Consider the following 26,624-nt stretch of genomic DNA (forward strand, 5'->3'; position numbering starts at 1 on the left):
TATTTCAATTAACAAAGTGCATCTTGTACAAACTTTAAAATATAGCTAAGCAAGTTAGGCACTTGAAAAATTTAAACAAGAACCTGAAAGAATGCAAAAACAAATTTCATGTGTACATGCCAGTAGACCCAACATAGCATGTAGTTTTCTGTTTAACGTTTCTAAAAAATGGTGGAGCTTTCAAGTACACTTCTTGGTAACCTACTGAATTACCTACAGCTCTGTGCAAATAATTTCCTAATACTTGTACAAAGTTACACTTAGCTTGTTTTAACCTATAAACATTGTTCATGCTGAAAAATGGATTTTAATTTAATCACTGATGCTCACTCAGTTTTTCTTCCCTCATTTTATAGACATCAGCCACATCACCCTGGTCCCCTTTAGTTCAAGAAAATCAGGAAGGTGCTAAATCTCTATCTTTTAAAACAATAAATAGATTAAGAAATGCAAAGAGATGAAGTCAATGAATATTAAAAAATGCAGGGGGTTATTTTCAGTGAAGAAAACCGTATTTGATTTCCTGTGGTCACTTGGCCATGGTTACTTTTGCCAGAGCATACAGTACTTAGAAAGTAAGTTTATATAAAATGCAACAGAAGGAAAATTTCCACAGCCTTTAGACATTAAATCATTCTGAGTTTTAAAGCTAAAAATACAGAAGTGGTTTAGGCCCAAAGCAAATAATGATTAACAAACAACTTGATTGGATGTAACAGTTAAATGGTAAATTGCAGAAATAACAAAGAAAGTTATTTAATGTATTTAGTTTGACACATATGCATCCATAAATGTTTCAATTCCAACAATTCTCAAGTAATAAATATAAAATTTTATTTAAAATTCATTAGTTTATGAATACCACAATAGTTATAAATATCACAAAAACAAAAAACATTAAAACATGCCATTTTTTTTTGTATACACAAAATTGCTTAACCATTTCTAGTTTAGTATTCAATGCATATTGTATTTGCAGTTTCCAAAAGTTATAATATGGAAGGAAAGTTTAGAGAGGTTTCTGGTAACCAGGTATCAGCTACTTACAAAAAAATATAAATAAATAAAAAGCAAAAGCAGTGATTTGCCACAAATTTCTTTACATTGAGAATGGCATCCATCTTATTTTTGGCGAAGAATTGGTATATATGCAGTCTTTATGCTTCTTTGCAAAGTATGCACCTCTATTACTCTGTATGTGTGTATTTGTGTATATACATACATACATATTATATATACAAAGTACATATATGTGTAAGTGTGTGTGTGTGTACAGTACATTAAATATACACGCACATTCACACATTTTTATATATACTGTACATATATATATATATATACATATATATACATATATACATACACACACACGTGCGCGCACACACTGTATATACACATATACTGTATAAGACATGTACACACAAACCTATATACCTACATAAAACAGCAAATTAATGGAAAACTGCAAAAAATAACCCTTACCGTAACTGTTCAAAAGTACTATCCACAAAATTGCCTTTAATGCCACAAATACAGCAGGCAGCAACAATGATTTAAGTCATTTTCAGAATTCTACTAAACCATTACAAAAGAAGAGATGATTCTCAGTGTTAGATGAAGCCTCCCTGCTTTGACTTTTGGAGAGAAGATATGGAAGTTTTCTATATGCTAGAAAATAATTTTAAAAACAGATTATACCAACAGCAGGAAAGAAATGAATGTATTTCCCTTTAGTTCAGCTGTTCTTCAGGGCTTGGAGAACCCTATCTAACAGTATGCCCTAAAGTATTTCAATAGCTTTAAAGGTAAACTCCATCCAAAAATTATTTTATAAATATATGTTACTTACTCCATGTACTTTGTAGTGGTGACAGAGAAACATTTTAACCTCATGTTTTCTGTCAGAAAGTATATAAGAGAGATTCTTATAAATGGGATTGACAGTTGACCAATGCTGGAAAGTGGCCAATGATGTGAAAAACGTCCATGGAAAAAAAATCTCACATTATTTGCATAATCTATGTCTTTTTTGTTTTGTGCAAAACAAATGCTTTTTTGCTAAAATGTTGTTAAACAGTTACTTCCTGAATTATTAGGGGCTATGTAAACAGTAAACTCAAATACTAATAGCTAGGACGTTTTGATTTGTAGACCTGCCTCTCCTATTATTCTTTGGTCAAGCATTCTGTCTTCAATTCAAAATAGTCCAGAGTAACATGAGATTTGTTTTTCTTTTTTACATGCCTGTTTTTCACAACATTTGCCACTGTCCAGCGCTGATCACCTATCAACCCTGTTTAGGAGAAGCTCTCATGTACTTTATCCAAGAAAACATGGTATCAATTTTTTTTCCAGCCACCACTATAAAGTACTTTGGGTAAAGTAGCAAATTAAAAAAAAATCATTTCTGGGTGGAGCATTCCTTTAAGTCCAAATGAGCTCTTAATTGCCAAATTATATAATCAGTTAAAATGGTCTTCTTTCACTTGCGGTTGTATTAGTTTCAACAAAAAAACCCACATAATCTGCAAAGAAAAGACCACAGACAAAAACACACATCTGGCTAGTATTTCAAGTGGAAAAATTTCATGTTGAAGATATAAACGTATATCTATATTTACATATAGTGTTTAATATTGTCAAACGAAGTATTTTTGCTTAGGAACCATGTTATTAAATAAGACACAGTAAACCCACTGTATTGAATGGACTTAATTTTCCTCTGTTTTAATTACAGGGTAAATGAACAGATTTAATTGTAAAGAAAGACATTTTAATGACTTGTGGGATTTTTCAAGTAAATACAACATCACAAATGTGGTCAGTAAAATTCAGGGGTGAGGGGAATGAATGAAAATATAAACTTTTTATGTATAGATAACAAGGCCCCATAAACAGAGGTTTGCAAATGTCCCATTATTTTCACTTGGGAATTAGTTCAGTCGTATTGCAATGTAAATTAATGGCAATGTGCACGACTGCTTAAACTACATGCCATTACTGATGGAGACTCTGTGCTTTTCATTTCTGACCTACATTTCGATAGGTACAGGTCAACCGACAATATGCTGAAGGGAACACAACTTTGAACATAGCATGAGACTGGTAAACATTGTATTCGAGGTAAGAAATTTCAACTGTAATACAGATATGCATGTTCTGAGATATAATCTTGCTTTTATAAAAGCAGACTGAACAGCTTTTTAGATTGATGTTGGAAGACTGCAAGTATATCATGTAAATGTATTTTGCAGAAAAAAAACAATGAAGAAATGTTTAGATGCATGTATTTTTTTTTTTGCTTCTTTGCAACTTCCTCTTAACTACTATGCAGTGTCCAGCATTTCATAACATTATTCACTATTCTAATTCCATAAATGAGAACTGAAGGTATTTATTCAACGACCAATAGCTTAAATAAAATGGAACCTACCAGGAACGTTTGGAAGGTGTTAATTCAAATCACAAATTATTACTCAATTGAATCCTTTCATATTTATGGTTTTACTTTTCAACTGTTTTTACTGACAAAGAGGTCATTTTAAATACTGTATAATAAAATTAATTAACAAAGATGTTTAGCTGTTTCTAAAAATATATCCCACCAGAACTGCCACCACCACGGCCCAACACCTGTCATTTCAATTTAGACATCTTTTTCTCAAATGTCAGGATTTGAAGTAAAAGCAAATGGAGGTTTGTCATAAAAATCTTACATGCTGAAGTAATTCCTAGCAAAATCTACAGCTACAGAAAAAACTTTAACTCTAATAAAGTACAAAAGGGAGATAAAAACAATCCAGTAAAGCTGTCAAAATAGACGTCTCCTAATTCATAACCAGAAAAAAGATGAGAATACTTGCTGTAATAATTATTTTGTCCATGATGTGTATGTTATGTAACCACATTACTAAGTGGAAACATTTCCACCAAAAGTACAACTGGGCTGCTTCACCATTTGCTCTTGTAATTAACCGTGTCTTGCCATATCAAATTTATTTTTTTGAAAGTATGTGGAATTAGAGGGGAGTGCTTGCCAAATAACAGAGAAAACACTTAAACACAATGCAATATAATCAGTTTCATAGCGCTTTTGTAGTAAGCCATCAAGATGGCGTTGGACAGTGATGAGCTTGTTAAACAACAGGAAGTTACTGAACATCTCATAGTGAAGAATGAATTATTAATAAACCTTAACATGTCATTATATGCATATTCAGGAAATACTGCTAGTCTTCAAAACTTTAGGTTCGGAGACAAGACAAGCTAAGATCATTGATGGTTCTTCCTTAGGCTGGTCAACAACTGCAGTAACTATAGCATTCCTTCAACATGATCATCTGTCAGGAGCAATGGAATACAACCATTTGCAAGTGACCTCTCAGTATCTAAAGAAGCTTATGCTTTATGATAATAAAAAAATGTGTAACTGCTGGGTTCCATGAAGTTTAACAGCAGAACAAAAAACTGTGTGGAAAGATTTTCTTTCCCATTACAACACTGAGAATGACAGCTTTCAATGCAGATTGTCACTAAGGATGCAATACAAATCTATCACACATAAACCTGAGACTAAAAGAAGGTGAATGGAAATAGCACCATCCAACTTCTTTTCACAAGACCTTTAAAGTACTGTACCCCACTTCAGCATGAAAAGTTGTTGCCGCTGTTTTCTGGGATACAGAAGGAGTGATTTTGGTAGAAATTATGCCATAAAGTAAAACTGTTAACTCAAACCTGCACATTCTGACTCGGCATAAAAAGGCCGGTACAAAACAAAGAGGCATGCTTGCTTCTCCCTGACACAAAGCTACTAAAGTTGACAGAGATTATACACAAAAATAAGGACTGTATAAAATGCATGCTAGATATCCTACAAGTATCTTGAAACAATTCAGTAATAATCACTACCTATTAAAAATTGTGTTGCAAGCCTTTCTGGGCAAACCTTGAACCTTAATAATAATAAATCATTTTATTTATATAGCACCTTCTCTTATTAGCTTGATATGTACATTTTGCCAAATTAAACAAATTCATGAGTTTTGTGACAGTATTCACTCGTTCTTTAAAAACAAAAAAAAAAAAACACTGCGTGTTGACTGGTTTACTTGTCTGGTGGAAACTTTTCTTTACTAACTATAGTACCCACAAAGTGTTTCAGCTCAACAAATTAGCCTTTTCTTTAGTTCTAAAAAGACCATAAGACAAGTAAGTGACGCAAAACTAAAATTTTGGACTGTACCGCTGGAAACCATTTTACAAACAATATGCACGTCTTTATCATTTATTATTCAGTATGTGAGAATCTGCATTATTTTCTTTTGAAGTAACATATAACAATCTATGACAGAGAGAAACAAAATATAACTAGTTACACACTAAACTTGAAGAACTTCTTGTATCATGCCAACATTTTTTATAAGCAATTGGACTAACAAACATACCTTAAAGAAAAATTTCTAGTAAACAAAATTATAATATGTGCAAAGTTGTTACTTCTGTTTGGTTGAAATATTAACCATGATATACAATCAATTCTCATTTCATTATTTTGCTTTAACATTTTATGAACCAGTTACATGTTTTTTTTAGTCAAAAGATACCTTTTCCAGAAGATGTATGTGAAAATGAAATAAAAAAAAAACAAAAAAAAACCAACTGTTTTAAAAAGAAATAGGCAGCAAAGAATAAATTACAAAGATCACAGTGAGTTTCTTTGAACTGATGGTTGTTTGTTTGTCATAAAATATGGCAATAGGATAAATCCTCAGGTAAGATTGAAAAAAATGACATGCACAAAACGCAATGATTGTTTTATAAAATATGTTGCATCTTAGCAGAGTTACAAGGAAAATATACTCAGAGTCTAGCATGCCGCAGTTAAAAGAACTACAGTAACTATAGATCCAACATGATTAAAAAGCCCCTTACACATAATGATGCTTTTATGGGTAAAATTCTAATTATACATTGTTTCTGAGCCTATTGTTTGGCTGCACACTTCATGTGTGAAAATACCCTTGGTATGATGTGCAACGTGCAAAGATGCTTAATGTAACAGAGGGATAGGCCCAACTTGAATGATTGCTTATAGTGCAGAAATTTTTTAAACACTGATTTTTAAGAGCAAAGTTAATAAATGTTCTTTCTAACTAACTGGCGCATTATCTTGTAACACATTTTGACTGTTGTGCGACTTCCAGACAGACAGTCAATTTCTTCCAGTGTGTAGCTAAAGCATTCTGAAGAATGGAGTGCAAATTAAATTAGCATTCTAGATGCTATTGTATTATTATGGCTTTGAATTTGTCCACTTTCTGATTCACTATGCAATAATACACTCTTTGTGCTCATGTCTGGGTAGCTGGTGTTTTGCCTTTACGTGAGAACATGACAGTAATTTTTACTTAGCTGGCTGATACTATGCTGCCTAATCTTTAATATAATACATAAACAGGCAGTCTGTAAAAGCTCAAATCTGTTTGCAAGTATCTCAGTCTTATTATTGCAACCACTCAGATCACTACATATCATTGCCACACAATTTTGTAAGAGGTGAAATCATTTTGCCTGTTAAGTTAGTCTTAATACTGGTAACACAAGTCTTCAGAAACCACACATCTTTAATCTGGATATGCTTGGCAGAGTCATTACAGAACCGCTGAACAGCAGGATGTACAAAATCCACCTTCTTCCACACCTCAGCAACACCGAGTGTTGGGCCGTGGTGGTGGCAGTTCTGGTGGGATATCTGGTTCAGGCTGCAAGGATAATATGCTGTTGGAAAGCTCTTTCCCAGGAAGTTCTAGTGGCAACTACAATGATACAAAAAATAAACATTTATAATATGTAATATTTGACTAACATAATCTGACCCTTCATTAAAAAAAAGAAAAAGTTAAAAATAAAATCACATGCCTGAAGCTACCTTTTAGGTGACAATTTGTTAAAACACTTTGATAATGTCAATTTATGCCAAATAATTACAGTAATTAGGTGCAGCAATTGAAATGTTCGAGAACAACCTGCTAGGCACATAAAAAGCAAGTTAAGAAAATGTATGCTTTACATCTTTATTTTAAATTAACAATTCAAAGTCATGATGGAGACTGACCATTTGTCAGGAGTTTAATTGTACGAGTGCAGTTCTTTTTCCGTATATTGAGAAATTCAAAAAGTAAGAAGCAGTTTATCCTTAAAAATTACTGTATTGCAATCCAAATATTTGCTTGAAGGGGTGCATTCTTTTAAGTAACTATTACCGTACAAAATATAGATTGATAGACTGAATCGTCACTAATGAAAAAGGTAGCACAATACTGTATATTCCAACATAATACAGTACAACCCAAATTTATTCTAGAAATATTCAGAATATGTAGTCAAGAATAATACTTAATGGGATTACTTGCCTCGTGTATGATCTAATACTTTATAATCTATTTCAGTGAATTAACATAGTTATTACTGAAATGTAAAAAATATGAAAAAATGGTAATGCCAGGAATAGAAACAATTACATGAATACTAATTTAGAAAAAGGCACAATACATATGAAAATCATGAAGGCAGTTAAAAAAAAATAAAGAGAAACAAAAATTGTTAAGTCTAAACTGAAATACTTTTTCTTTACTTACCTTATTTAAAATGTCATCAACAAGCTTTAAAAATATTTCATCAACATTATAATTATCCTTGGCACTTGCTTCACAGAATCGCATGCCAGATATTCGCTGTGCAAACTGAAAGAGAGAAGGCATTTAATAGTTATGGACAGGGGGATCTAAATGATGTAACTGGGAAAAACTACCTAACTTATAGCATATGTCCATCAGATCAATCACATCACAAAACAAACCTTAAAAAAAGGAAAAAAAATATAGTTTCAAACTGGGAATAAACCAGGATATAAACTCTAAAATGTAGTGTAAAATGTTTGCAGAAAAGATATCAAAAACACTACTAAAATGTCTTGCATCCTCAGTGTGTTTGTGTGTGTTATTGTTTTGTAACACTATGTCTAGTTTTCAATTCTAAAACTGTACGTGCAATGGTTCCTAACTTTGATTGATGTTACATAGAAAGCTGGCTTGAATCTTGGTCTAACAAGGATGCAGTCTGTGGATCATGCTTGCTCGCTTAGGTTGGTCTAAATGCCATCTAATAAAGAGCATCAGAGGGAGAAAGTGAGACAGACACAAACGTCATATTCTGAAATCAATTAAGACATTAGTTTCTTCAGATTAATAATATTTGTGATTTTTCATTGGAAACAGAGATGTTGAAGGACAAACTGGCATCACCAATTTTGCTTTGTTTTGGCACAAAAGTTTTTGCTTAAGAAGCAACTACCAGACACTCTAGTATTAGTTCTCCTTGCTGTGGTCCCTCTTTGGAATGCTGATACAGTGTCTTATCTGATTAGACTGATCAACTACAGCTAAAGTGAAATCCAGAAATGTCTCCATGATGCACCACTTAAACACTTGGTCAGTGAACAAACAACCATCCACATTACTAACCGAGAATGCTAGACCGGATGGACGCAGGGACATCCGACAATGGGCCGTGGACGCAAAAGACGTACTGCGCAGGCGCCCCACAAATCCCCCCCCCCCTGCAAGCAACGGGAACCGGATGGAATGCAACGTAAAATAAAAAATGAGGCGTCGCGCACAGAAAAAAGGAGTCAGACCACAGAAAAAAGGAGCACGAAACCCATTGCACACGAAACGGGACACACACAAAGAGGAGGATTCAACAAGCCCCTAGCACACAAAAAAAAAGAAGCCGCGAGCACCACACAAAGCCCATTGGACACGAAACGGGACAGACTACGGACATAGCACACGAAACGTACACAAAAACGACGATTCAGACCCACGACCACAGTAACATAAATAACAAATGACACACAAAGCCCCATTTCTAAATGAACCGTCCGTATTAAACATACGTCATCTCAACACGTTCACACTATGCAGCATAGGTAGATCTCATTACAATGAGGCACTATTAACCGTTCAACCGCAGAAAAGGCTCCATATTAACAGTGAGTACGATCCTCCTTATTACTTATCCATATTTCTCACGCTCAAGAACAAACAAGTCATGAATTCACGATCACGGGTACAAAACGATACCGCTCGGATAACGGGACCAAACACAATTCACACTATGCAGCATAGGTGGATCTCATTACAATGAGGCACTATTAACCGTTCAACCGCAGAAAAGGCTCCATATTAACAGTGAGTGCAATCCTCCTTATTACTTATCCATATTTCTAGAAGAAAAAATGTCTCGGCTCCAAAAACGCGAAGCTCAACTAACACAGTTACAGAAACGAACCCAAATGGACAGACACACTGAACGTAGATGCATGCAGGGCGCGTCTCACAGTGCTGCATCGAAACAGGCACGGCTTCAAAATGAAACACCTCCCATCTCAGACATACAGAAACGGCAGCGAGGGGACAAAATAAATAAACGCAGACGTCTACACCGCGCGTCTCAAATGCCGGAAAACAAGCAGGCAAGGCTCCAAAAAAGAGAAAGCTCAACTGACCGACATACAAAAACAGGCAAGGCTCAATACAAATAATGCACGCCGTAAACTACAATGGGCTTCTCACACAGCACAGGCAAATTGATTACAGCTCCAAAACAACACGTCCCAAATACTGGACATACAACGACGCGCCTCTCAAACGGCACAAGCAAAACATACACGTCACGGACATCAACGACAGACACCTGCTAAACGCTTGCGTTAGCTGACAACGCGTTCAATAATGAGTCCACTATTCAGGAAAATTCATTGGGATTAATGAATGTCATTTGCAATCATTGTCATTCACTTAACTTCCCTGAAGAAACAACTAGCAATACAAGTAATGAATTTACACGTTGTTCTCAAATGGGTCAAATTAGACTGCCTCCTTTACATTCATATCCTGAATATCCACAGAACCTTCTAACTAACGATGTACCTGAAAGTAAAAACTTTATGAACTGCATTAGATCCTACAAATCGCTATCCACTATGAACAGAAACAGTAGCACTGCACGTGACATCAGTCTTGCAAAACTGTTAATTATTGATGAATGTACAATGTCATCCACTCACTTGCTCAACACCATTCATAAACTTCTACAAACGTTGATGAATAATAATATTCCCTTTGGAGGAAAGGTACTTTTATTAGGAGGAGATTTTAGACAGTGCTTAGCTATTGTTCCACATGCCATGCGCTCAGCTATTGTTCAATGCACCTTAAAATACGCAGACAATTGGCATTGCTTTCAAAAGATACAGTTAGTACAAAACATGCGATGTCCACATCCAGATCATAACAATTGGTTATTACAACTGGGAGATGGTACACTCACCAATACAGATAGACTTCACCCAGATATTATTACAATTCCTCAAGCCTTTATCTGCGACGACTTAGTTACAGAGAAGCAATCTCATTAGACCAAATGCCCCTTTAAACACAACGCACTATATTATGTCCAAAAAATATTAATGTGGAAAACATAAATACCCAAGTCATTGCATTACTTCCTGGAGAGACACAACTCTTTCTAAGCTCTGACAAACTTGACTCTGATCACGACAATGACCATCTTCATTGACCTTACAAGTTCTGACCTGGAATTACCTTTTACACTTAAACGGCGTGTACAAAGAAATTCTCCAATAAACCTTTACACTATGCTACACACTTTATTGTTTGCTTTCTATTTGCATCATCTACACCTTCACACTATTCTATATCTCATTCATACATCACGCTCTTTGTCATTTCCCAACACCAGGGGTTGGCGAGCGAAGCGAGCAGGGGGCGGAGCCCCCTAGTAACTTAATGACGGGCAACCTCGATGGAGAAAACTTTGCACCAATTGACAATTAACAGATTCGACTTCTGTGCACACAAGAAACAGAGGGCAAAACATCAACTCCTTCCTTTTTAATCCATTGCCAGTACTAGATCTCTCTCTATATATTCTCAATGCTCTAAGCCTGACAGTAACTTCTGCTCCACAACAGAGACCCTGTTGCCTAGGGTGTGGTTGTAACAAAGGACAGAGCAATCCCTAATACTCGGAAGGGTAACCTGGTGCTGGCCTGGAAGAGTGGAAGACTGTCTGTATTGAAGTTAGACAACTGTGGTACAAGTCCAAACCATGCTACAGTGAACCAGGGTGCATGAGCAAGAGTAGGACCATACATAAAATACAAAATACAGAATTGTTGACTGATTAAAGAAAACCCAGCAGACATAAACTGTATGCTAACAAAAGATGATTACATTGTGGAAACCTAGGAGAAATCTGCAGTAACATCTGTAATCAGAACGTGCGACCTGAACAAAAAAAAAAAAAAAAGTGTGCTGAACATCCTTTCACATGTGCAGGAGAATGCTGACCCAGAAGGACTGGAACCAAGAAAGAATCAACAGAAATCAAACCATAACTACATCTATTTTGTTTCCAAGGACTAACCAGCTAATGTATTCTGGTTATTGTTATTACTGTAACTGGAAAGTCATAACCTTTGTGAAGGATAGATTTTTAGCTGTTACAAATTTCACTTACTAAATTCATTAGGACAGTTCAGAGCAACAATCTCAGAGTGGAGCTGTAGTTTAGCTGGGGTTAAACTACTGCAAACTAGCTGTGAGCAAATCAATATCACTTTCAGTCATTTTCATGGTGCAGAAGCTAGTACTTAACAACTAGCTTACTACTACTGCTGCTACTACTACTATCTACTTAGGAATTCTGATCTTTCAATTAATATGGTCAAAATGGACGAGTGAGCAAATCAATATTACTTTCAGTCACTTTCATGGTGCAGAAGCTAGTACTTAACAACTAGCTTACTACTACTGCTGCTACTACTACTATCTACTTAGGAATTCTGATCTTTCAATTAATGTGGTCAAAATGGATACATTTGCCTTTTTCTATTTGAAAAGAAATAGTTCAACCTAGACTGAGAAATAGAATTCATAAGTTATGTGCCTTTTTCTATTGGACAGGCAATATCAGAACTACAAATACAGAAAGCAAAAGTTATTTAATGTAGACATTCACCAATTCTGTTCATAAATTGTACAGATCTCTTCATAGTTCTGGTGTCCTGAATGAAATGTGAAACAGAGATCTCTCACACATCCTATAATGTCTTGCTATATCAAGTTAAGTTTTCCTCTGGACACTCAGTTATTGCAACTGCCCATCTTTCTTTAGAGAGAAGGGTTGAGTGGCGGTACCAGTGACTCTGGGTTTGCATTGCACTTCTACGTGAATACCTCACTAAACTGCAGCACATATTTGTCTCAGTCTTTCTCATTCACACCTTCCTCTGGAGACAAGGAGAGTTGTGTTGTTTGCCAGCTATCACAAAAATGATGTAATTTCTCACTGAACAATCTACATAAGCAGAGAGAAGTTGTGGTTTTAGATTCTGCAGATCTTTACATCAAAAGCACCACTTGCTAATCATTCCACCTAGCCAAACACATAACGCAGCAGCTTAATCTACAGCACAAGGTTTTGCCACACATTTTGAATGCCTGCATCTATATGTAAAAAGTGTCTGCCTTGCAACACTAGTCGACTGTATAGCATTAGGTAAAGATGGTGAAAAACTAATTGCCAGTAGCAGTGGTGAAATATCTTAAAATCAGTTAGATGATTCACAAGTATTATTTGATTTAAAAAATATTAAACAGAGCTTTTGAAGAATATATAAACTACTATGAAAGATGTCTTTTCTTAGATGTGCTTTAAGTTGGCTAGTCAAGCTAAATCCACTTTCAGTGGCATATACTGTGCTATGGGCTTGCAAGTTTGTAAAAAGGTCTCAAATAGTTCACTTTATCAATGTTATTTGTCAGGTGTTGGAGCTTCAATGCTTGCTAATATGCTTACATCTGCATTTAACATTACATGTCTAATCAAATGCAAAGTTAGAAAAGACACTGGAACATATATCACTCTAACAGGCCAGATTCTTCAATATTTAACCTGAATTCTGATTTCTGTCTCCTGAAACTCAAACAATGGCAACAAAATTCTTCTTTTAATCATCCAAAAACAGTTTGTATATTTATTTTTATTGTTTAATGATGAAAAATTTAAACACCCTATAATATGGACTAGATTAACCTGGATAATTCACCACTAATAATTCGGAGGAAATATTGAACAGGTGAAGACACATACCTTTTCACCTTGCTGTCGAGAAATCACTCTGTCATTTTCACAGTCTAACTTGTTCCCAACTAATAAAAGTTCTGCATCCTCTGAAGCATACTAAAGAAGAAAAATAACATTACGCACTTAATACATTGTTTTGGTTAAAAATAACTCCATAAAATTCCAGTTACATTAGGTTTGCATATCAAAATCAGTAGCTGATCCATGTTTCATGATAAACTCAATCTGTTCGTTAAAACTGAGATGCTTCGATTTTTCAAATGTTCTTTGGACGAGAGAACAATTTCTCAGAATTGTTGTCTATATAATGTCCAGTTATCAAAAATGGACAAAGGTATAAGAATGTCTTTTAAAAAGAGAACCTCATTATCTGTCAGTAATAGTTTTTCAAGGCAAAATGACCAGATTTAAAAGACAACCTATATTACCCAGGCTGAATTCTTCAAGATTACCTGCTTCTCTTCACTCAAAATAAACCTTTAAAAGTTAATATGACTGACAGAAAAAATGTCTTCTTTTCACTAGTTTTACAATACTTTCCTTGAATGAAAAAGTATCATTTGAATGCAAAATATGCATATTATCATGATCAAATGGCAAGTATTGAAAGTACCTTGTCAATCATTTTCATCCACTTTGGAAGATCTTCAAAGGTCTCCTGTTTTGTGATATCATATACTATCACAATTCCCTTTGCGCTCCGGTAGTATGCAGAAGTAATACTGTTAAATCTTTCTTGACCTGCTGTGTCCCTGTACAGAAATTAAACAGTAAAAATTCAGTGGAGAGTAAAAAAGAAAAATTCTCTAGCTGACCAATTTATATCTGGTGATTGCCTAGTGGATGTGAGGTCAGTGCAGTTGGGGGGGAGATGGCGTCAGTTAATGTTGCTATTCAATTAAGCTATGGGTAAAAATTAGTCTGTTAATACCACTGAGCTATATTAGATGGCACAATCGCTAAAGACAGACACGTGACTTAAAGGCTTTAGTTTCTATATGATGCACTAACAAGACAATGACAGAATCAGAACATGCCAAAAAATTAGAAATTAAAAATTTGACAGTTTGGCTTTGAAAGGCATGGAGAGCATACTGAATTCTATGTATGTGAACTGACTAATCCATGTTAAACTCTGAGTGCAAAGGACTGAACTTGCTCCTTTTCTATAGAGGGGGTAGACTTTTATTGTCACAACACATTCTTGGTTAAATTATATCCAACGTTTCAGCTGACATTTATTCATATCCAGAAGAAACAATGATAACAAAATCAATGCTGTAAATCGTAATGTGCAAATAGCAAACCCTTTCACACATAATCACATCACTGTACTTCAGTAGTGCTCATCAACTAACAGCGAGGTTGATAAACTTGCACAGTGAAATGTACAGTTAAGAAAGGAGTTGGTCTGGTAACTTGTAATGAATAGTATAACAAAGGCATTAACTCTTTCAGGGCTGATGTCGACTTTTGTCAAAAGGAGGAGTTGACGATGGTAATCAACTGTAAACTGTGACAAAACCAACTGTTACGTTTTAGTTGGACTTTCGTTGCTAGAAGAAAAGTTAGATTCATTGGTCTGACCAAGATTCCCTTTGCTCTTGTGAATAGTAAGACGCACACAATGGCAAAAATGGCACTGACATCTAGCGAGAGATCAAAGCGAATGCGTAAAGCAAAATACTCTGTGGACGATGTTTTGCCTATTATCTCTGAACTGGACTATGACTTGTCGGACTCAGTTTTTGATACAAGTGATCGAAAACGAATGTGAGGTTCCAGGTTCAGCTGATCGGTCCCCAGCTCATCGTGATACTGATAATGTTCGCCAGGGAGGACTGTCACATAACAATGACAAGAGGTAGAAACCAAATTGCAATGCACTTCGACCATGACCGCTGCTGCTGTCCCAGCCACACATTCTTGGCAAACTGGCAACCACAGCATGCAGCAACAGATGTTTCATGTTGATTTCTCAGTGAAACCATTGTTTTTTGAAAAAAAAATTCAGCCCTCAAAGAGTTAATGGGAACATATTCTGAAAGTAAACTGCACACTTTCACACAGTAAATATTTACGGTTTAAGAAAAGTAGGATATTCATTTTGAACTGAAATTTGCCAAGAAATGTAGTAATACAGCCACCAAGTGAGAAAACGATTATAGGATGTTTTGAAAAGAGTACAATATGATAATAAAGAAATTGGTAATAAATCAACAATGATATTTTTAAATGCTGTACTAGAGCAACTTAGATCCACCTTGTCAATTTTGCAATAGTTGGCTCATTGTTCAGAATTACTTCTTAAATGTGACACATGAAAATAAAAATACTAAGTTCAGTATTGATCTTCCACTAAAAGCTAAAATTAAACAAAGCAGCCTATAGCCTATGCGAGACTCAAACATTGATTAAAAAAAAAAAGAAAGAAAATAATGGTCAGTTTAATAAGGGGCAATGTTTTGCTTTCTCCACTACAATAATGCAATAAATAATAATTTACTATTTAACATTGTTAATGTTTAACTGCTCAAACTAAAATATATAAAACTAGCTGACACCTACCGTAGCATCGGTGAGAAAGGAATTCAGAAATCAAGAAGAAATAAATACTTCTTGAAAGACGCAGTGTGCATGTATAATTTCCGGCCAAGCAGGATTACATGTGAAAGTGATAAATAAATCAGGCTTTCCGAATTTACGTACTATGGCCATGGCATCCTGATAGTTTTGTTGCATGTATCTTGGACTTCTTGGAAATGTAGACGGTAATATGATCATTTTGCCTACACGTACGTTGTTATTTTCAGCGTTTGCTTGCAGTGCGTCTAATAGTTCCATGCGTTGATCTTGTTGATGTAATCTGAGATAGTTGAGACGCACGCCCTCTGTTTTAACATACGCATCTACGACGTACTGTTGGAATACTTTGCCGCTGGAGTGCAAAATACTAAATGTATTCCTCATTGCTGATCTGTACGCGTAAACTTTGCATTGAGTAAGCCTTATTCACTTGGTGGTTCCTTTATCGGGAACATGTTGTAAATCTTTGTGCCAGCCAATGTCTCCGTAAGGGAATAAAAGTGGGTAAACCATAGGATCGCAATTCATATTGAGCGTGGAAATCTGTTTACAGGAGTTGCCAATGGGATAGATGCAAATGTCCCTTTTGCAGGCGTTTCGCCATCTTCTCCGACAAAAAATCGCTGCAACATCGGTGTGACATGTCGGGGCATTGTATCGTCGTAAATCCTGCTTAGGGTTTTCCTTGAAAACCATTCGTACAGATGCTGCTGGATTGGACTGAGCAATTTCATGCATGTGTTTGTATGATTTAGCAAAGCGGTTGATGGTTCTGAGCATGGAATCTAGCTGGAGAAGTACATTTTCGCTGCATGCAGAGTTTGCTTTATTTTGTAAGCATACTTCAGTAGCTTGCACTGTGTCAAAAACATACAACTGTCCATATCCTGGAGAGGTAGAAGTGTTAGCGTATAGTGAAGAGATTTGGTGATAAATTTGCCCGTGTATTTTAAAATAGTATGGTCCGTGGCCAGGAGGTTGAGTTATCTGTGCACCCATGGAAGCAAACGCTAGAGAAGAGTCATATTCTCGAATGTGTTTAGAAAATTTTTAGCTTCTGATGTTTGCTGTGTAAGAAGCTGTTGTAAAGACACAGGTGGCTCCCGCAAAGGTGGTAAAACTACTTTACCGTTGTGGCAGCACCTTGAGTACTTGTTGGATGTATTATGCTCAGCAGGCCAGTATAGTGCATGACATGGAAGAGGACGAATAGGAATCGAGAAATGCCATGTCAGCTGCGTGTGGGAGGGACCGGTTTTGAAGTGGAAGCAGGACGAACCAGAAGAGAAATATATATACAGTAATCCCTCCTCCATCGCGGGGGTTGCGTTCCAGAGCCACCCGCGAAATAGGAAAATCCGCGAAGTAGAAACCATATGTTTATATGGTTATTTTTAGAATGTCATGCTTGGGTCACAGATTTGCGCAGAAACACAGGAGGTTGTAGAGAGACAGGAACGTTATTCAAACACTGCAAACAAACATTTGTCTCTTTTTCAAAAGTTTAAACTGTGCTCCATGACAAGACAGAGATGACAGTTCTGTCTCACAATTAAAAGAATGCAAACATATCTTCCTTTTCAAAGGAGTGCAAAGCAAGCAGTCAAAAAAAAAATCAATAGGGCTTTTTGGCTTTTAAGTATGCGAAGCACCGCCGGTACAAAGCTGTTGAAGGCGGCAGCTCACACCCCCTCTGTCAGGAGCAGGAAGAGAGAGGAAGAGAGAGAGAGAGAGAGAGAGAGATAGAGAGACAGATAAAAAAATCAATACGTGCCCTTTGAGCTTTTAAGTATGCGAAGCTCCGTGCAGCATGTCCTTTCAGGAAGCAGCTGCACACAGCCCCCCTGCTCACACCCCCCTACGTCAGCGCAAGAGAGAGAGAGAGAGAAAGTAAGCTGGATAGCTTCTCAGCCATCTGCCAATAGCGTCCCTTGTATGAAATCAACTGGGCAAACCAACTGAGGAAGCATGCACCAGAAATTAAAAGACCTATTGTCCGCAGAAACCCACGAAGCAGCGAAAAATCCGCGATATATATTTAAATATGCTTACATATAAAATCCGCGATGGAGTGAAGCCGCGAAAGGCGAAGCGCGATATAGCGAGGGATCACTGTATATAAGAGATGTAATCAATCTGATTATTATTGATAATTAAACTGATTAAGTTTTAGGGAGTCTGCTTATTATTACTCTGCATGGTTTATGCACTTTTGTTCCTATCCTAAATTAGTGTAGTCACAGTACAATTATAGGAAGCCATCATATCTCACACTTGTACAGTATAAGAGGCGGGAAATTTATTGGGTCCAGTCAAGCCCCATAGTGGGAGAGATGGGGGTGGTTTTGGACTGTGGAATACAAAACGTATGAGAAAAGAAAATCCGTTACTGACGCTACAGTTTTAAACACTATGAGAAAACACTGAAGTTACCTATGGGTACAAACTGTAGTTTGAAAGGAACTGTGAAGAAAGTTATACAAATAAATGAGAAAAAATGCAGAGCTTTTTAATGGTAGGAAAGTAAGGAATAAGTTGAAATTTATTTATTAAGTACGGACCACTAATTTTAAGCACTAAGTGCAAACCCAACCTAAGCAAGTATATTTGATGTTTAGTTTACTTGCATTACTTGCATGCTGTATTTGCCCATGGAACTTTGGAATATCTATATTTAACTGACACTAATAAGCACAACCTTACTCTAATTTTGGAAGGCATGCAATGCTAACTCTAGTTTTATTCTGTAAAAATGCTTCTATTTTTAAGAAACCAATGCTTTCTGATTAAACCACAACATAGTGATTTAAGCAGATATGCATTACGTTTGCATACCACTACAAAAAAATTAATTGTACCTACAAAAAAAAGAAAATATCCATTGTATATACAGTACATAGCAAGACTGAAATACTGTATATCCATGAGACTAATATAATTTAGGATACATTGTATCATGTATTTTATTTTAGTACCAGGCAGGGACACAACATGACCTGGATGCCGGTTCATTACACTGTCTAGTTTTTAGTTGAACTAAAATGTTAACTATGTAGAGTAATTATCATTTTATTTTAGAGACTACAGTAGTGGGGAGAAAAAAAATTTCAAGAAAATTTCAAAAGTAATAGACAAGAAGCTGGGTACTTTTGAAGTAAATGTTTCCAAAACTGCAAATTATCATTTCTGCCAAACGTTTAGAATAGCATAAACAATTAAAATAACATTCTCAAATCCAATGAATCCACGCAGATCTGTGAAACAACAATGCACCACCATCCTTGCTTCCCCCAATCAATTCTCACTCGTAACTATATTTACTAATATGCTGTAATACCATACCTCCCCAAAGAGCTTACAATGTAAACTAAAGGAGTGCCACTTCAAATGTCAAATTAAGGCCTTAAAATCTTTGATAAAACACTGTTCACGTGTTTAATAAAATATGGCTTCTATGTTTTAAAGCCAAAGGAGAAAACACCAGTTTTCCTTCTCCATTTACAATTATAAGCACATGTGAATTTTCATGTAAAAAACTATACATGAGGGACAAAAAGGAGCTGGTTGGAATAGGCACATGGTAGTAAATCGCAAAATGAAACATATACCTGTAGCTATCTAGCATAACAGCAGCCATACAATATATGTACATGCAAGGAATCTGAAAGCATAATTTAAAAATAATGTACCTACTAGTAACACTCTAGGTAAGTATCAATAATCAAGCTGAAGATCTACACAAAGCTCATCTACAAATTTCCAGTAATGAGTACTACTGGTTAGGAGAATGCACCGTACATGAATGATCCTTATCACGGTTATGTAAAATAAGCTGAACTAGTCATTGTCTTGGAGCAGAAAGTGGAAGAAAAGTAAGAAATAAAGGCAGATGGCTGGATTGGGTGTTGGAAAAATAAATGGTGACAAGTGGCTGACATACAGGAGCCATGACCAATGTGAACTGAACAATTATTAAAGAGTGGTGTAGCATAGCCAAATCCTTTAACAAAAGTTGTTTGTTTGGTTCTTCCAGCACTGAGTGCTTTTTCAAATTTATTTTATTTAAATGGAAAAGGGTCTGTGCAACTGCACTAGAGTTGCCTGACTTATAAGTCATCCTTATTAGTAACACAAAATGACATCTTGTGGTACAAAGTAATCTTGGTGACTCCTTGAAGTACAGGCACTTCTTTTCATTTTTGCTTTCATCCTCAATCTGGTACAACTGTTTATCCGTGTATTTTGGCTTATATGATTAAGACTCAATTTGCTTATTTTAATTCTTATAAAAGTATCAGACTTCTAGCGGAGACAAAGTAAAAACCTGGACCTTCAATAATGGTATAGTAATTAAAAACTGATCACAACTATAACAAACATTTGCTAGTATGGCTGCTACCTTGTTTGGCTCAAGCTATAAAAAAATGATGGGATGAAAAGAATATACCAAGTTGCTTATATTTCAGAAACAATGATACTATTTCTATTACCTTAATATACAATCTTTCTTATTTCAGCAACAAGTATATGTAAGTACAGTAATCTTTGTTTACCTTACTTTAATCTTCAAGATCAAGTCTGCAATGGAATCTCAGCCCGTTGAGTTCACTACGCGAATGCTTTTGCCCAAATTCACAGACAGGAGCAATGAAGACATCAGATGGAAGTTAAGGGTTAGGAGTGCTGATGAAGCCGGGGTTGATGCGGCAGTTAAAAATCAGATGAGCACAACACAGTGGAACAAGATGACTGAAACATTCACAGCCGAAAGCCTGGTAAAGTGGAGTTAGTAAGCTGAGTTTAGAGGAATAATCAAAATTACAAGCATTCATTGGTAGTTGATAGTCTCTGTAGTATAAATTAGCAAGACAGGCAGCAAAAGTCACATGACCTTGGGTTTAATATATTAAAGCAATTAAGACACAATAAGGACATGGCAAGCTGAACAAGCAACAAAGGCATTTGGGTGTTTTTTTTTGATCTGCATAACATCTATAGGACAACAATCTAATTGTTGATGAACCTGATAATTAAAATATCAGACTACAAAGTTATACATGTACTTTCTACAGTCTTTAACCAAGCAAAATCCATTTATCAAATTTTCCAAAACACAGATACCCACTTACATTAACTGTATAATTTGGTTAATGACATAATGCAAAACCTAAACAGAGTGAAACATATAGTATGGGTCAGCTATAGTTTATATTCAGTATTTGATTATCCAAGAAGACCTTTTCTTAGCATGTTTATGGCAGCCAGACGATCTGTCAAATTTTGCACTGCTGCAAAACACATTTGGGCTGCGTACTAGTAGAAGAAGACTAGCTATGTACTAAAACTACCTTCCACTGTAGTGTGTATCTTGGAGTCTATGACGGAGAACAGAGTTGTGTTCTTAAACCACTACACAAACAGATCTAGCTGACTTAGTACAATGGTGAATTTTATGAAATATATACCTGCCCATATGACACAGACTGTTACAGAAATGAAAAAACATGTATATAAAAATACATAAATTGAAACCATTACTAAAAACATAAATCATAAAACACATACAATATACATTGCATCTGTCCTGACTGGGACTGAAGTATGGCATGGTAATGAATCATTTATACTTGCTGTCAAAGAACATGATACTTGGTGCAAGTAAAATTTAACATTGATCAATTCAATTGGTCCTTCTACATGAAAAAATAACAATTAGTTTATATATTTCAACAACCAGATTATAATAATGTGCATCAGGCGAGAAGTACAACAGGTACTATAAGCTGTTTTGTGTTTTCTATTTAATAAATTGGAGTTATTTATTTTAATCCATTCTTGGCTTTCAAGGCGCTAAAGAGATGCAATGTGTTGCTTATTGGTTGGACATGCAAGAAAGAATATCACATGACAATACTACTACTACATTTAACTGTTTTTTTATTATACAATACTGCTAACTCAGTTAGTACTGTGTGCAATGAAAGATGATGCCTGTTTCTTCCATGCTGCATTGCTTCCAGATACTGTATTAGTATTTTTACGTTTGTCCTACAAATCTGATATTAAACTTTTCACAATGTGGAAAATGCAGAGCAAGGGAGCATAAGAAATTTGACAAATGAAAGGAAACCATTCCGTCCATCAATCCTGTTTCTTTAGATGATAGCTAAGCTGTCCCAAAATTTTATCCAGATTCTTCTTAAAGGTTGTCAAAGTTTCTGCTTCAAGAGCAGGGGTTCTCCAACTTTCTTCTTGGCATAAATGAAAATGAAATGAAAATGTTTTGTAATTTCATTTCTTTTCAGTCTTAAATTGTTAAGTACTAAACTCTTACTAGGTAAAACTACAGGTGATATTGCTTTACCTACAACCCAGCCAATTTTGTATCTGGGAATTTTTTAACAAGATATAATGGATAGTTTTTTTGTGTGTTTGTCTTAATTATTCATACGCATGCCTAATGATTTTTTTCAATTACTTTCAGTTTAAATGTATTAACAGTAGTTTGGTTTTGAATTGAAATTATATAGCCTAAAATGTTCATACTTTTAATTTACAAAAATTATACGGTTATCATACCCGGAGCAAATGAAGGAAAAAAATTCATAAGCTAATTATAATTTCAATCAAAATAGACAGGAAAAACATTTTTGTATCTGTTACTTAGTATTGTTTGTAGTGGGAACATTTTTTAATCTCATGTTTTCAAGGAGAATGGAAGCAACAAAATTCTTGACACAATGGGCTTGAAGGAGAACTAATTTGAACAATATCAAAATGTCAAAACAAATCTCAGTATACTTTTGTTACATTAAGCCAGATGTCAGGTATCAAGTCATATGCTCACAATATGTCAAACATAGTTTTTTGTTTCAAATATTGTTAAATAAACCATTTCAGGAAAATCCACTTGCACATAACAGTGAAACATTCTAAAATAACATCAAATGTTTGAATTGAAGAACCGCTTCCCACTTCATTATTGATTAGGAGCACCTACCATGGCTTCAAAGATGGCACCCTTCTCCTGCTTCAAGAGGAAACCTTGCACTCCTCTAAGAAGAAGTGCTTCATGATGTGCAACTACAATGGCTACAGCTTGTAACTTTTTCTTGAGCAGTGGGGTGGGGTCTCTCTCTTCCTGTGCCTTTCCTCAATCATTTCATATTATACACCTTTCGCAGATGACTAGATTATTAACTTGATTAGAATATGCTGATATGGTAACTGGTTACATAACTAGCATTTCTGTATTATCTACGAAATTGATAAAAAGTCAAACAAAAGGGGAAGTAACACTTAAGATGTGATTTTAGTAACATGTAACTAACTATCCAAACTTTCATCAGATTGGTACTCTCCACATAATCTTTTGTGCTTCTTGTAATTGTAGACTTTCTAAAGATGTGATGTCTTTAAAGAGTGCCTCGTTCAATGATGCAACAATACAAAATTTAGATCACGGACATATTGGTAAACTCTGCTCAACATAGAGTGAATATATTAATACAGAATTAAATTATGCCTTAAAGGAATAAGCCACAATTTTTTTTATTAATAGGTTACTTATCCCATATAGTTTGAGGTCACACTTTTTGACTTGAAGACAAGAACTCTTGACCAATGAACAAGGGAGAGAGGTGAATCAACTACTCCAGGTGCAAAAACACCTTTCTCAATTATAGATTTCTGGTGACATGAAGATGCTTCAGTATGTTGTTCTTTGCAATTTTAACAATGTCCCTTTAAACTCCACCCCACAAGGCATTCTGTATCCCATTTCCATATTTTAACTGGTGGCACTTTTTGCTAGTCAGGACTCTTTTTGCCAAGTTTTCCAGCAAATAAGAGGACATATTTAATACACGGGTATCAGGTTTTGTCAATGAGAATACACAAAATGATCTGTCAGAATCAGCGTAAAGAGTAGCACTGTAATAATGCCAAGCCATGAGAGCAGCAGATACTCTTCTCTGATTACAGAAAGCAAACTCTTGCTGGCCAGTTTCTTGGATTTGAGAAAAACATATCTTAGATTTCTACAAAAATTATGGCAATGTTCAATGCTCATTTTAGTTACCTTGGCCAACCCTCAGTTTAGTTGGCTGCTGACTTGACATACAATGTCTTTAATAATGAGCCATAATGAAAAAAAATATTCAGGTTAACTACATTATTTTTTTACATCAACTATAAAGGGAAATTTAGTTTACTTTAGGATCATATTTTTTTTTTTTTTTTTTAAAAAAGACAGTTTTCATCTAGCCATGGAACTTATAAGATATGCTTACTGCACTTTTCTGTAAAATTTGATCTATAATGCCAACTTAGTAGTTTCTCAATTAATGTGTTTAAGTGTTGATTTTTCACATTTTTTGTAACTTGCTTTCAGTAAGGGTACCTGATAAATAACTAATGATGAGGAGAAAACAGTTACAGATCTTTACAATATAACATTTAGTATTTTAAGCTGTTTTTGTATTAAACCGTGACATCACTGCGTTTGTTTGAAAGCTGAAGTTTTCCCATGTATCTCTGAAAGAAAACTATACAAGTCATATGCAATTCATGCTTTGAAAATGTACTGCCAGCAAAAAAGCTGCATTACCATTATCTACTGCAATATAAGGAATAAATGATGTATGAATTGTGCCTACGTGAAGTTTTCCTGAATGTTGTTGCATATATAACCACATACAAGACTGATGCTTTATTCTTCTTTCTGGGTATTTAAAAATGAGAAAATAAATGATGCCACTTTTTACATATTGTGTGAGAAGTATACTTGGTCTTGACATCTCTTAAAGAAAAGGAAAGAACCATGTGAAGAAAAATAAGTGTTTTTGTAACTACTGCCATACTTAAGCTTAATTTAAGTTTAATTAAGAGTGCAGTAAAATAAAACCTTTCCCTTTACTTTAACATTCTTAACAAACCATAATGGGTAAAACAGAATAAAGTAAAAATAAGAAGGGTGTTTATTGTACTTGAAGTAATTACTAGGGGGTATACAAAACAAGAATACAAAGCATTAAAACAAGAAATTGAAAAAATGATTTCAATTAAAAATGATACCTTCCCTAAAATATGAAAAGGCTTGGTTATACTGGTATAAAGGCCCATATATTAAATAAAGATGTTACTTTAATTAGGTTTTGTAGACTCAACTTCATGATCGCACACATTAATTAATCAATTCAATTCAATGAGTTTGAAGAGGTAAGGCTACTTTTTTTTTGTTCCTTCAGTACTATTACTGTATAGGTTACTATTAACAAAGTGTTTTCTCTTTTAGTTCATAGTTCACTGCACTTTGTGTTAACTTTCCCTTTAATTAATGTTTTAGGTAACATTGATAAACAGTGATAATCTCATTGTTGTGTGATTATATAATATGTAATATTGCAGTGTTTTTTCCCTCTGTACATTGGCTTGACTACCCTTTAATAATTTGTTTAATAAAAATAACATAACAAATTGAAAAGAAAAAATACTGCTGCCTCTTTGGGCATTACTAAACATTTCAAGAACCTGTCTGTCAAATGAGATGGCTCATGTACTTCTCCACTTCCCCAATTTTTCTACCAAACCCACATTGTGACTTAACACTCAAAGTAACACAGGTGCTGAAATAAAATTACACCAAGACCTAGAGCTACTATTGGGGTGAGGGATGTCTGCAGTAAGACATGAGACCATCTCCACAGATCCCTGTTTGACGATCCTAGGTATCCCTGCACCCATGAGCCCCAACGCCAAAATAAAAGGAATTCTGAGGTACCTTGCTGGCTCCGGCTCTCTTGGAGGAACAGCACAGCCCTATACTTTTCCTCCAGGTGTGGTGTTCCTCACCAGCCACCCAAAAATACCGTAAATACCTCACTATTTCTCTCTCTCTATGGTCATAACCATGGACATCCCAAACACCTGCTCAATCACCTACCATTTAGCATCCATACTAACAACCTTTCCAGGACGTCCAGCACACTTATTTGGCATACTGCCACAATGGCACTTGGAGACATTTTATCATCATCAGTATAAATTATTTTTTCTTGGTTGATCTTGGCCAGGACTGTCTCCTTGCTTCCATTTTTCTTATGGTCCTTTCCCCATGGTACTTACCTTGACTGCCTTTCACTTTCTCACATAATAAAAGGCACTAAATCTAGGTTAATAAAAAAAGGCTCAAATTACTACAACAAGCATATTTTATTTTTTCACAAATGCACAATGTCAATTAAGGATTACGAAGATTATTTAAAGTGTAACAAAATAAAGTATTTTTGGAATTCTCCATTTCTTTAATGAGAGCATCCAGTAACTACTGGACTGCTACACTGTGTGTAGCATTCTTTAAAGGATATTACTGTAAAGAGCTAACAGTGTTTAAAAAAAAAAAAAAAAAAGACTCCTTCATAGAATGGAGAAAAAAAAAAAACTTGGAAGAAAGAAACCACTTAAGCAATTATGCCAGCTGTAGAATACATACGATGGACAAACCACCCACAGATTTGTATGCTTGTTTGTAGGAAGATTAATTTTGCTCATAATTCCATCACTGAATAATGCAAAATCAAATATTTGCCTGTTACATATGTTGCACAATATGTGCATAGAAACATAGCCTGTAAGTGATTATAACTGCACACGACATGCGCAATATACAAACTGTAAAAACATAATATAGACTTGTTTATTGTTCATTTTGAACATCCATGTTGTTCGTATTGTAGGTTTTCTTCTGGGTATTCCAGAAATACCTTTCACATTTTCAAAAACATGCAGGCTGGGCTAATTGG

General features: G+C 35.2%; 1 protein-coding gene across 1 annotated transcript in view; it reads right to left on the bottom strand.

The window, feature by feature from the left end:
• Positions 1-809: 809 nt before the first annotated feature.
• rab12 (RAB12, member RAS oncogene family) overlaps positions 810-26,624 on the bottom strand; it is a 56,641-nt gene continuing 30,826 nt past the window's right edge. Inside the window, exons 3-6 of the mRNA XM_028803715.2 lie at positions 13,850-13,988; positions 13,243-13,332; positions 7,641-7,745; positions 810-6,818 (exon numbers count right to left, since the gene is read on the bottom strand). Of these exons, the coding sequence (XP_028659548.1) occupies positions 6,705-6,818; positions 7,641-7,745; positions 13,243-13,332; positions 13,850-13,988 (448 nt within the window). The 3' untranslated portion in view covers positions 810-6,704. The remainder of the gene's footprint in view (positions 6,819-7,640; positions 7,746-13,242; positions 13,333-13,849; positions 13,989-26,624) is intronic.

This window comes from Erpetoichthys calabaricus, chromosome 6 (genome assembly GCF_900747795.2).
Source record: "Erpetoichthys calabaricus chromosome 6, fErpCal1.3, whole genome shotgun sequence".
NCBI lineage: Eukaryota > Metazoa > Chordata > Cladistia > Polypteriformes > Polypteridae > Erpetoichthys > Erpetoichthys calabaricus.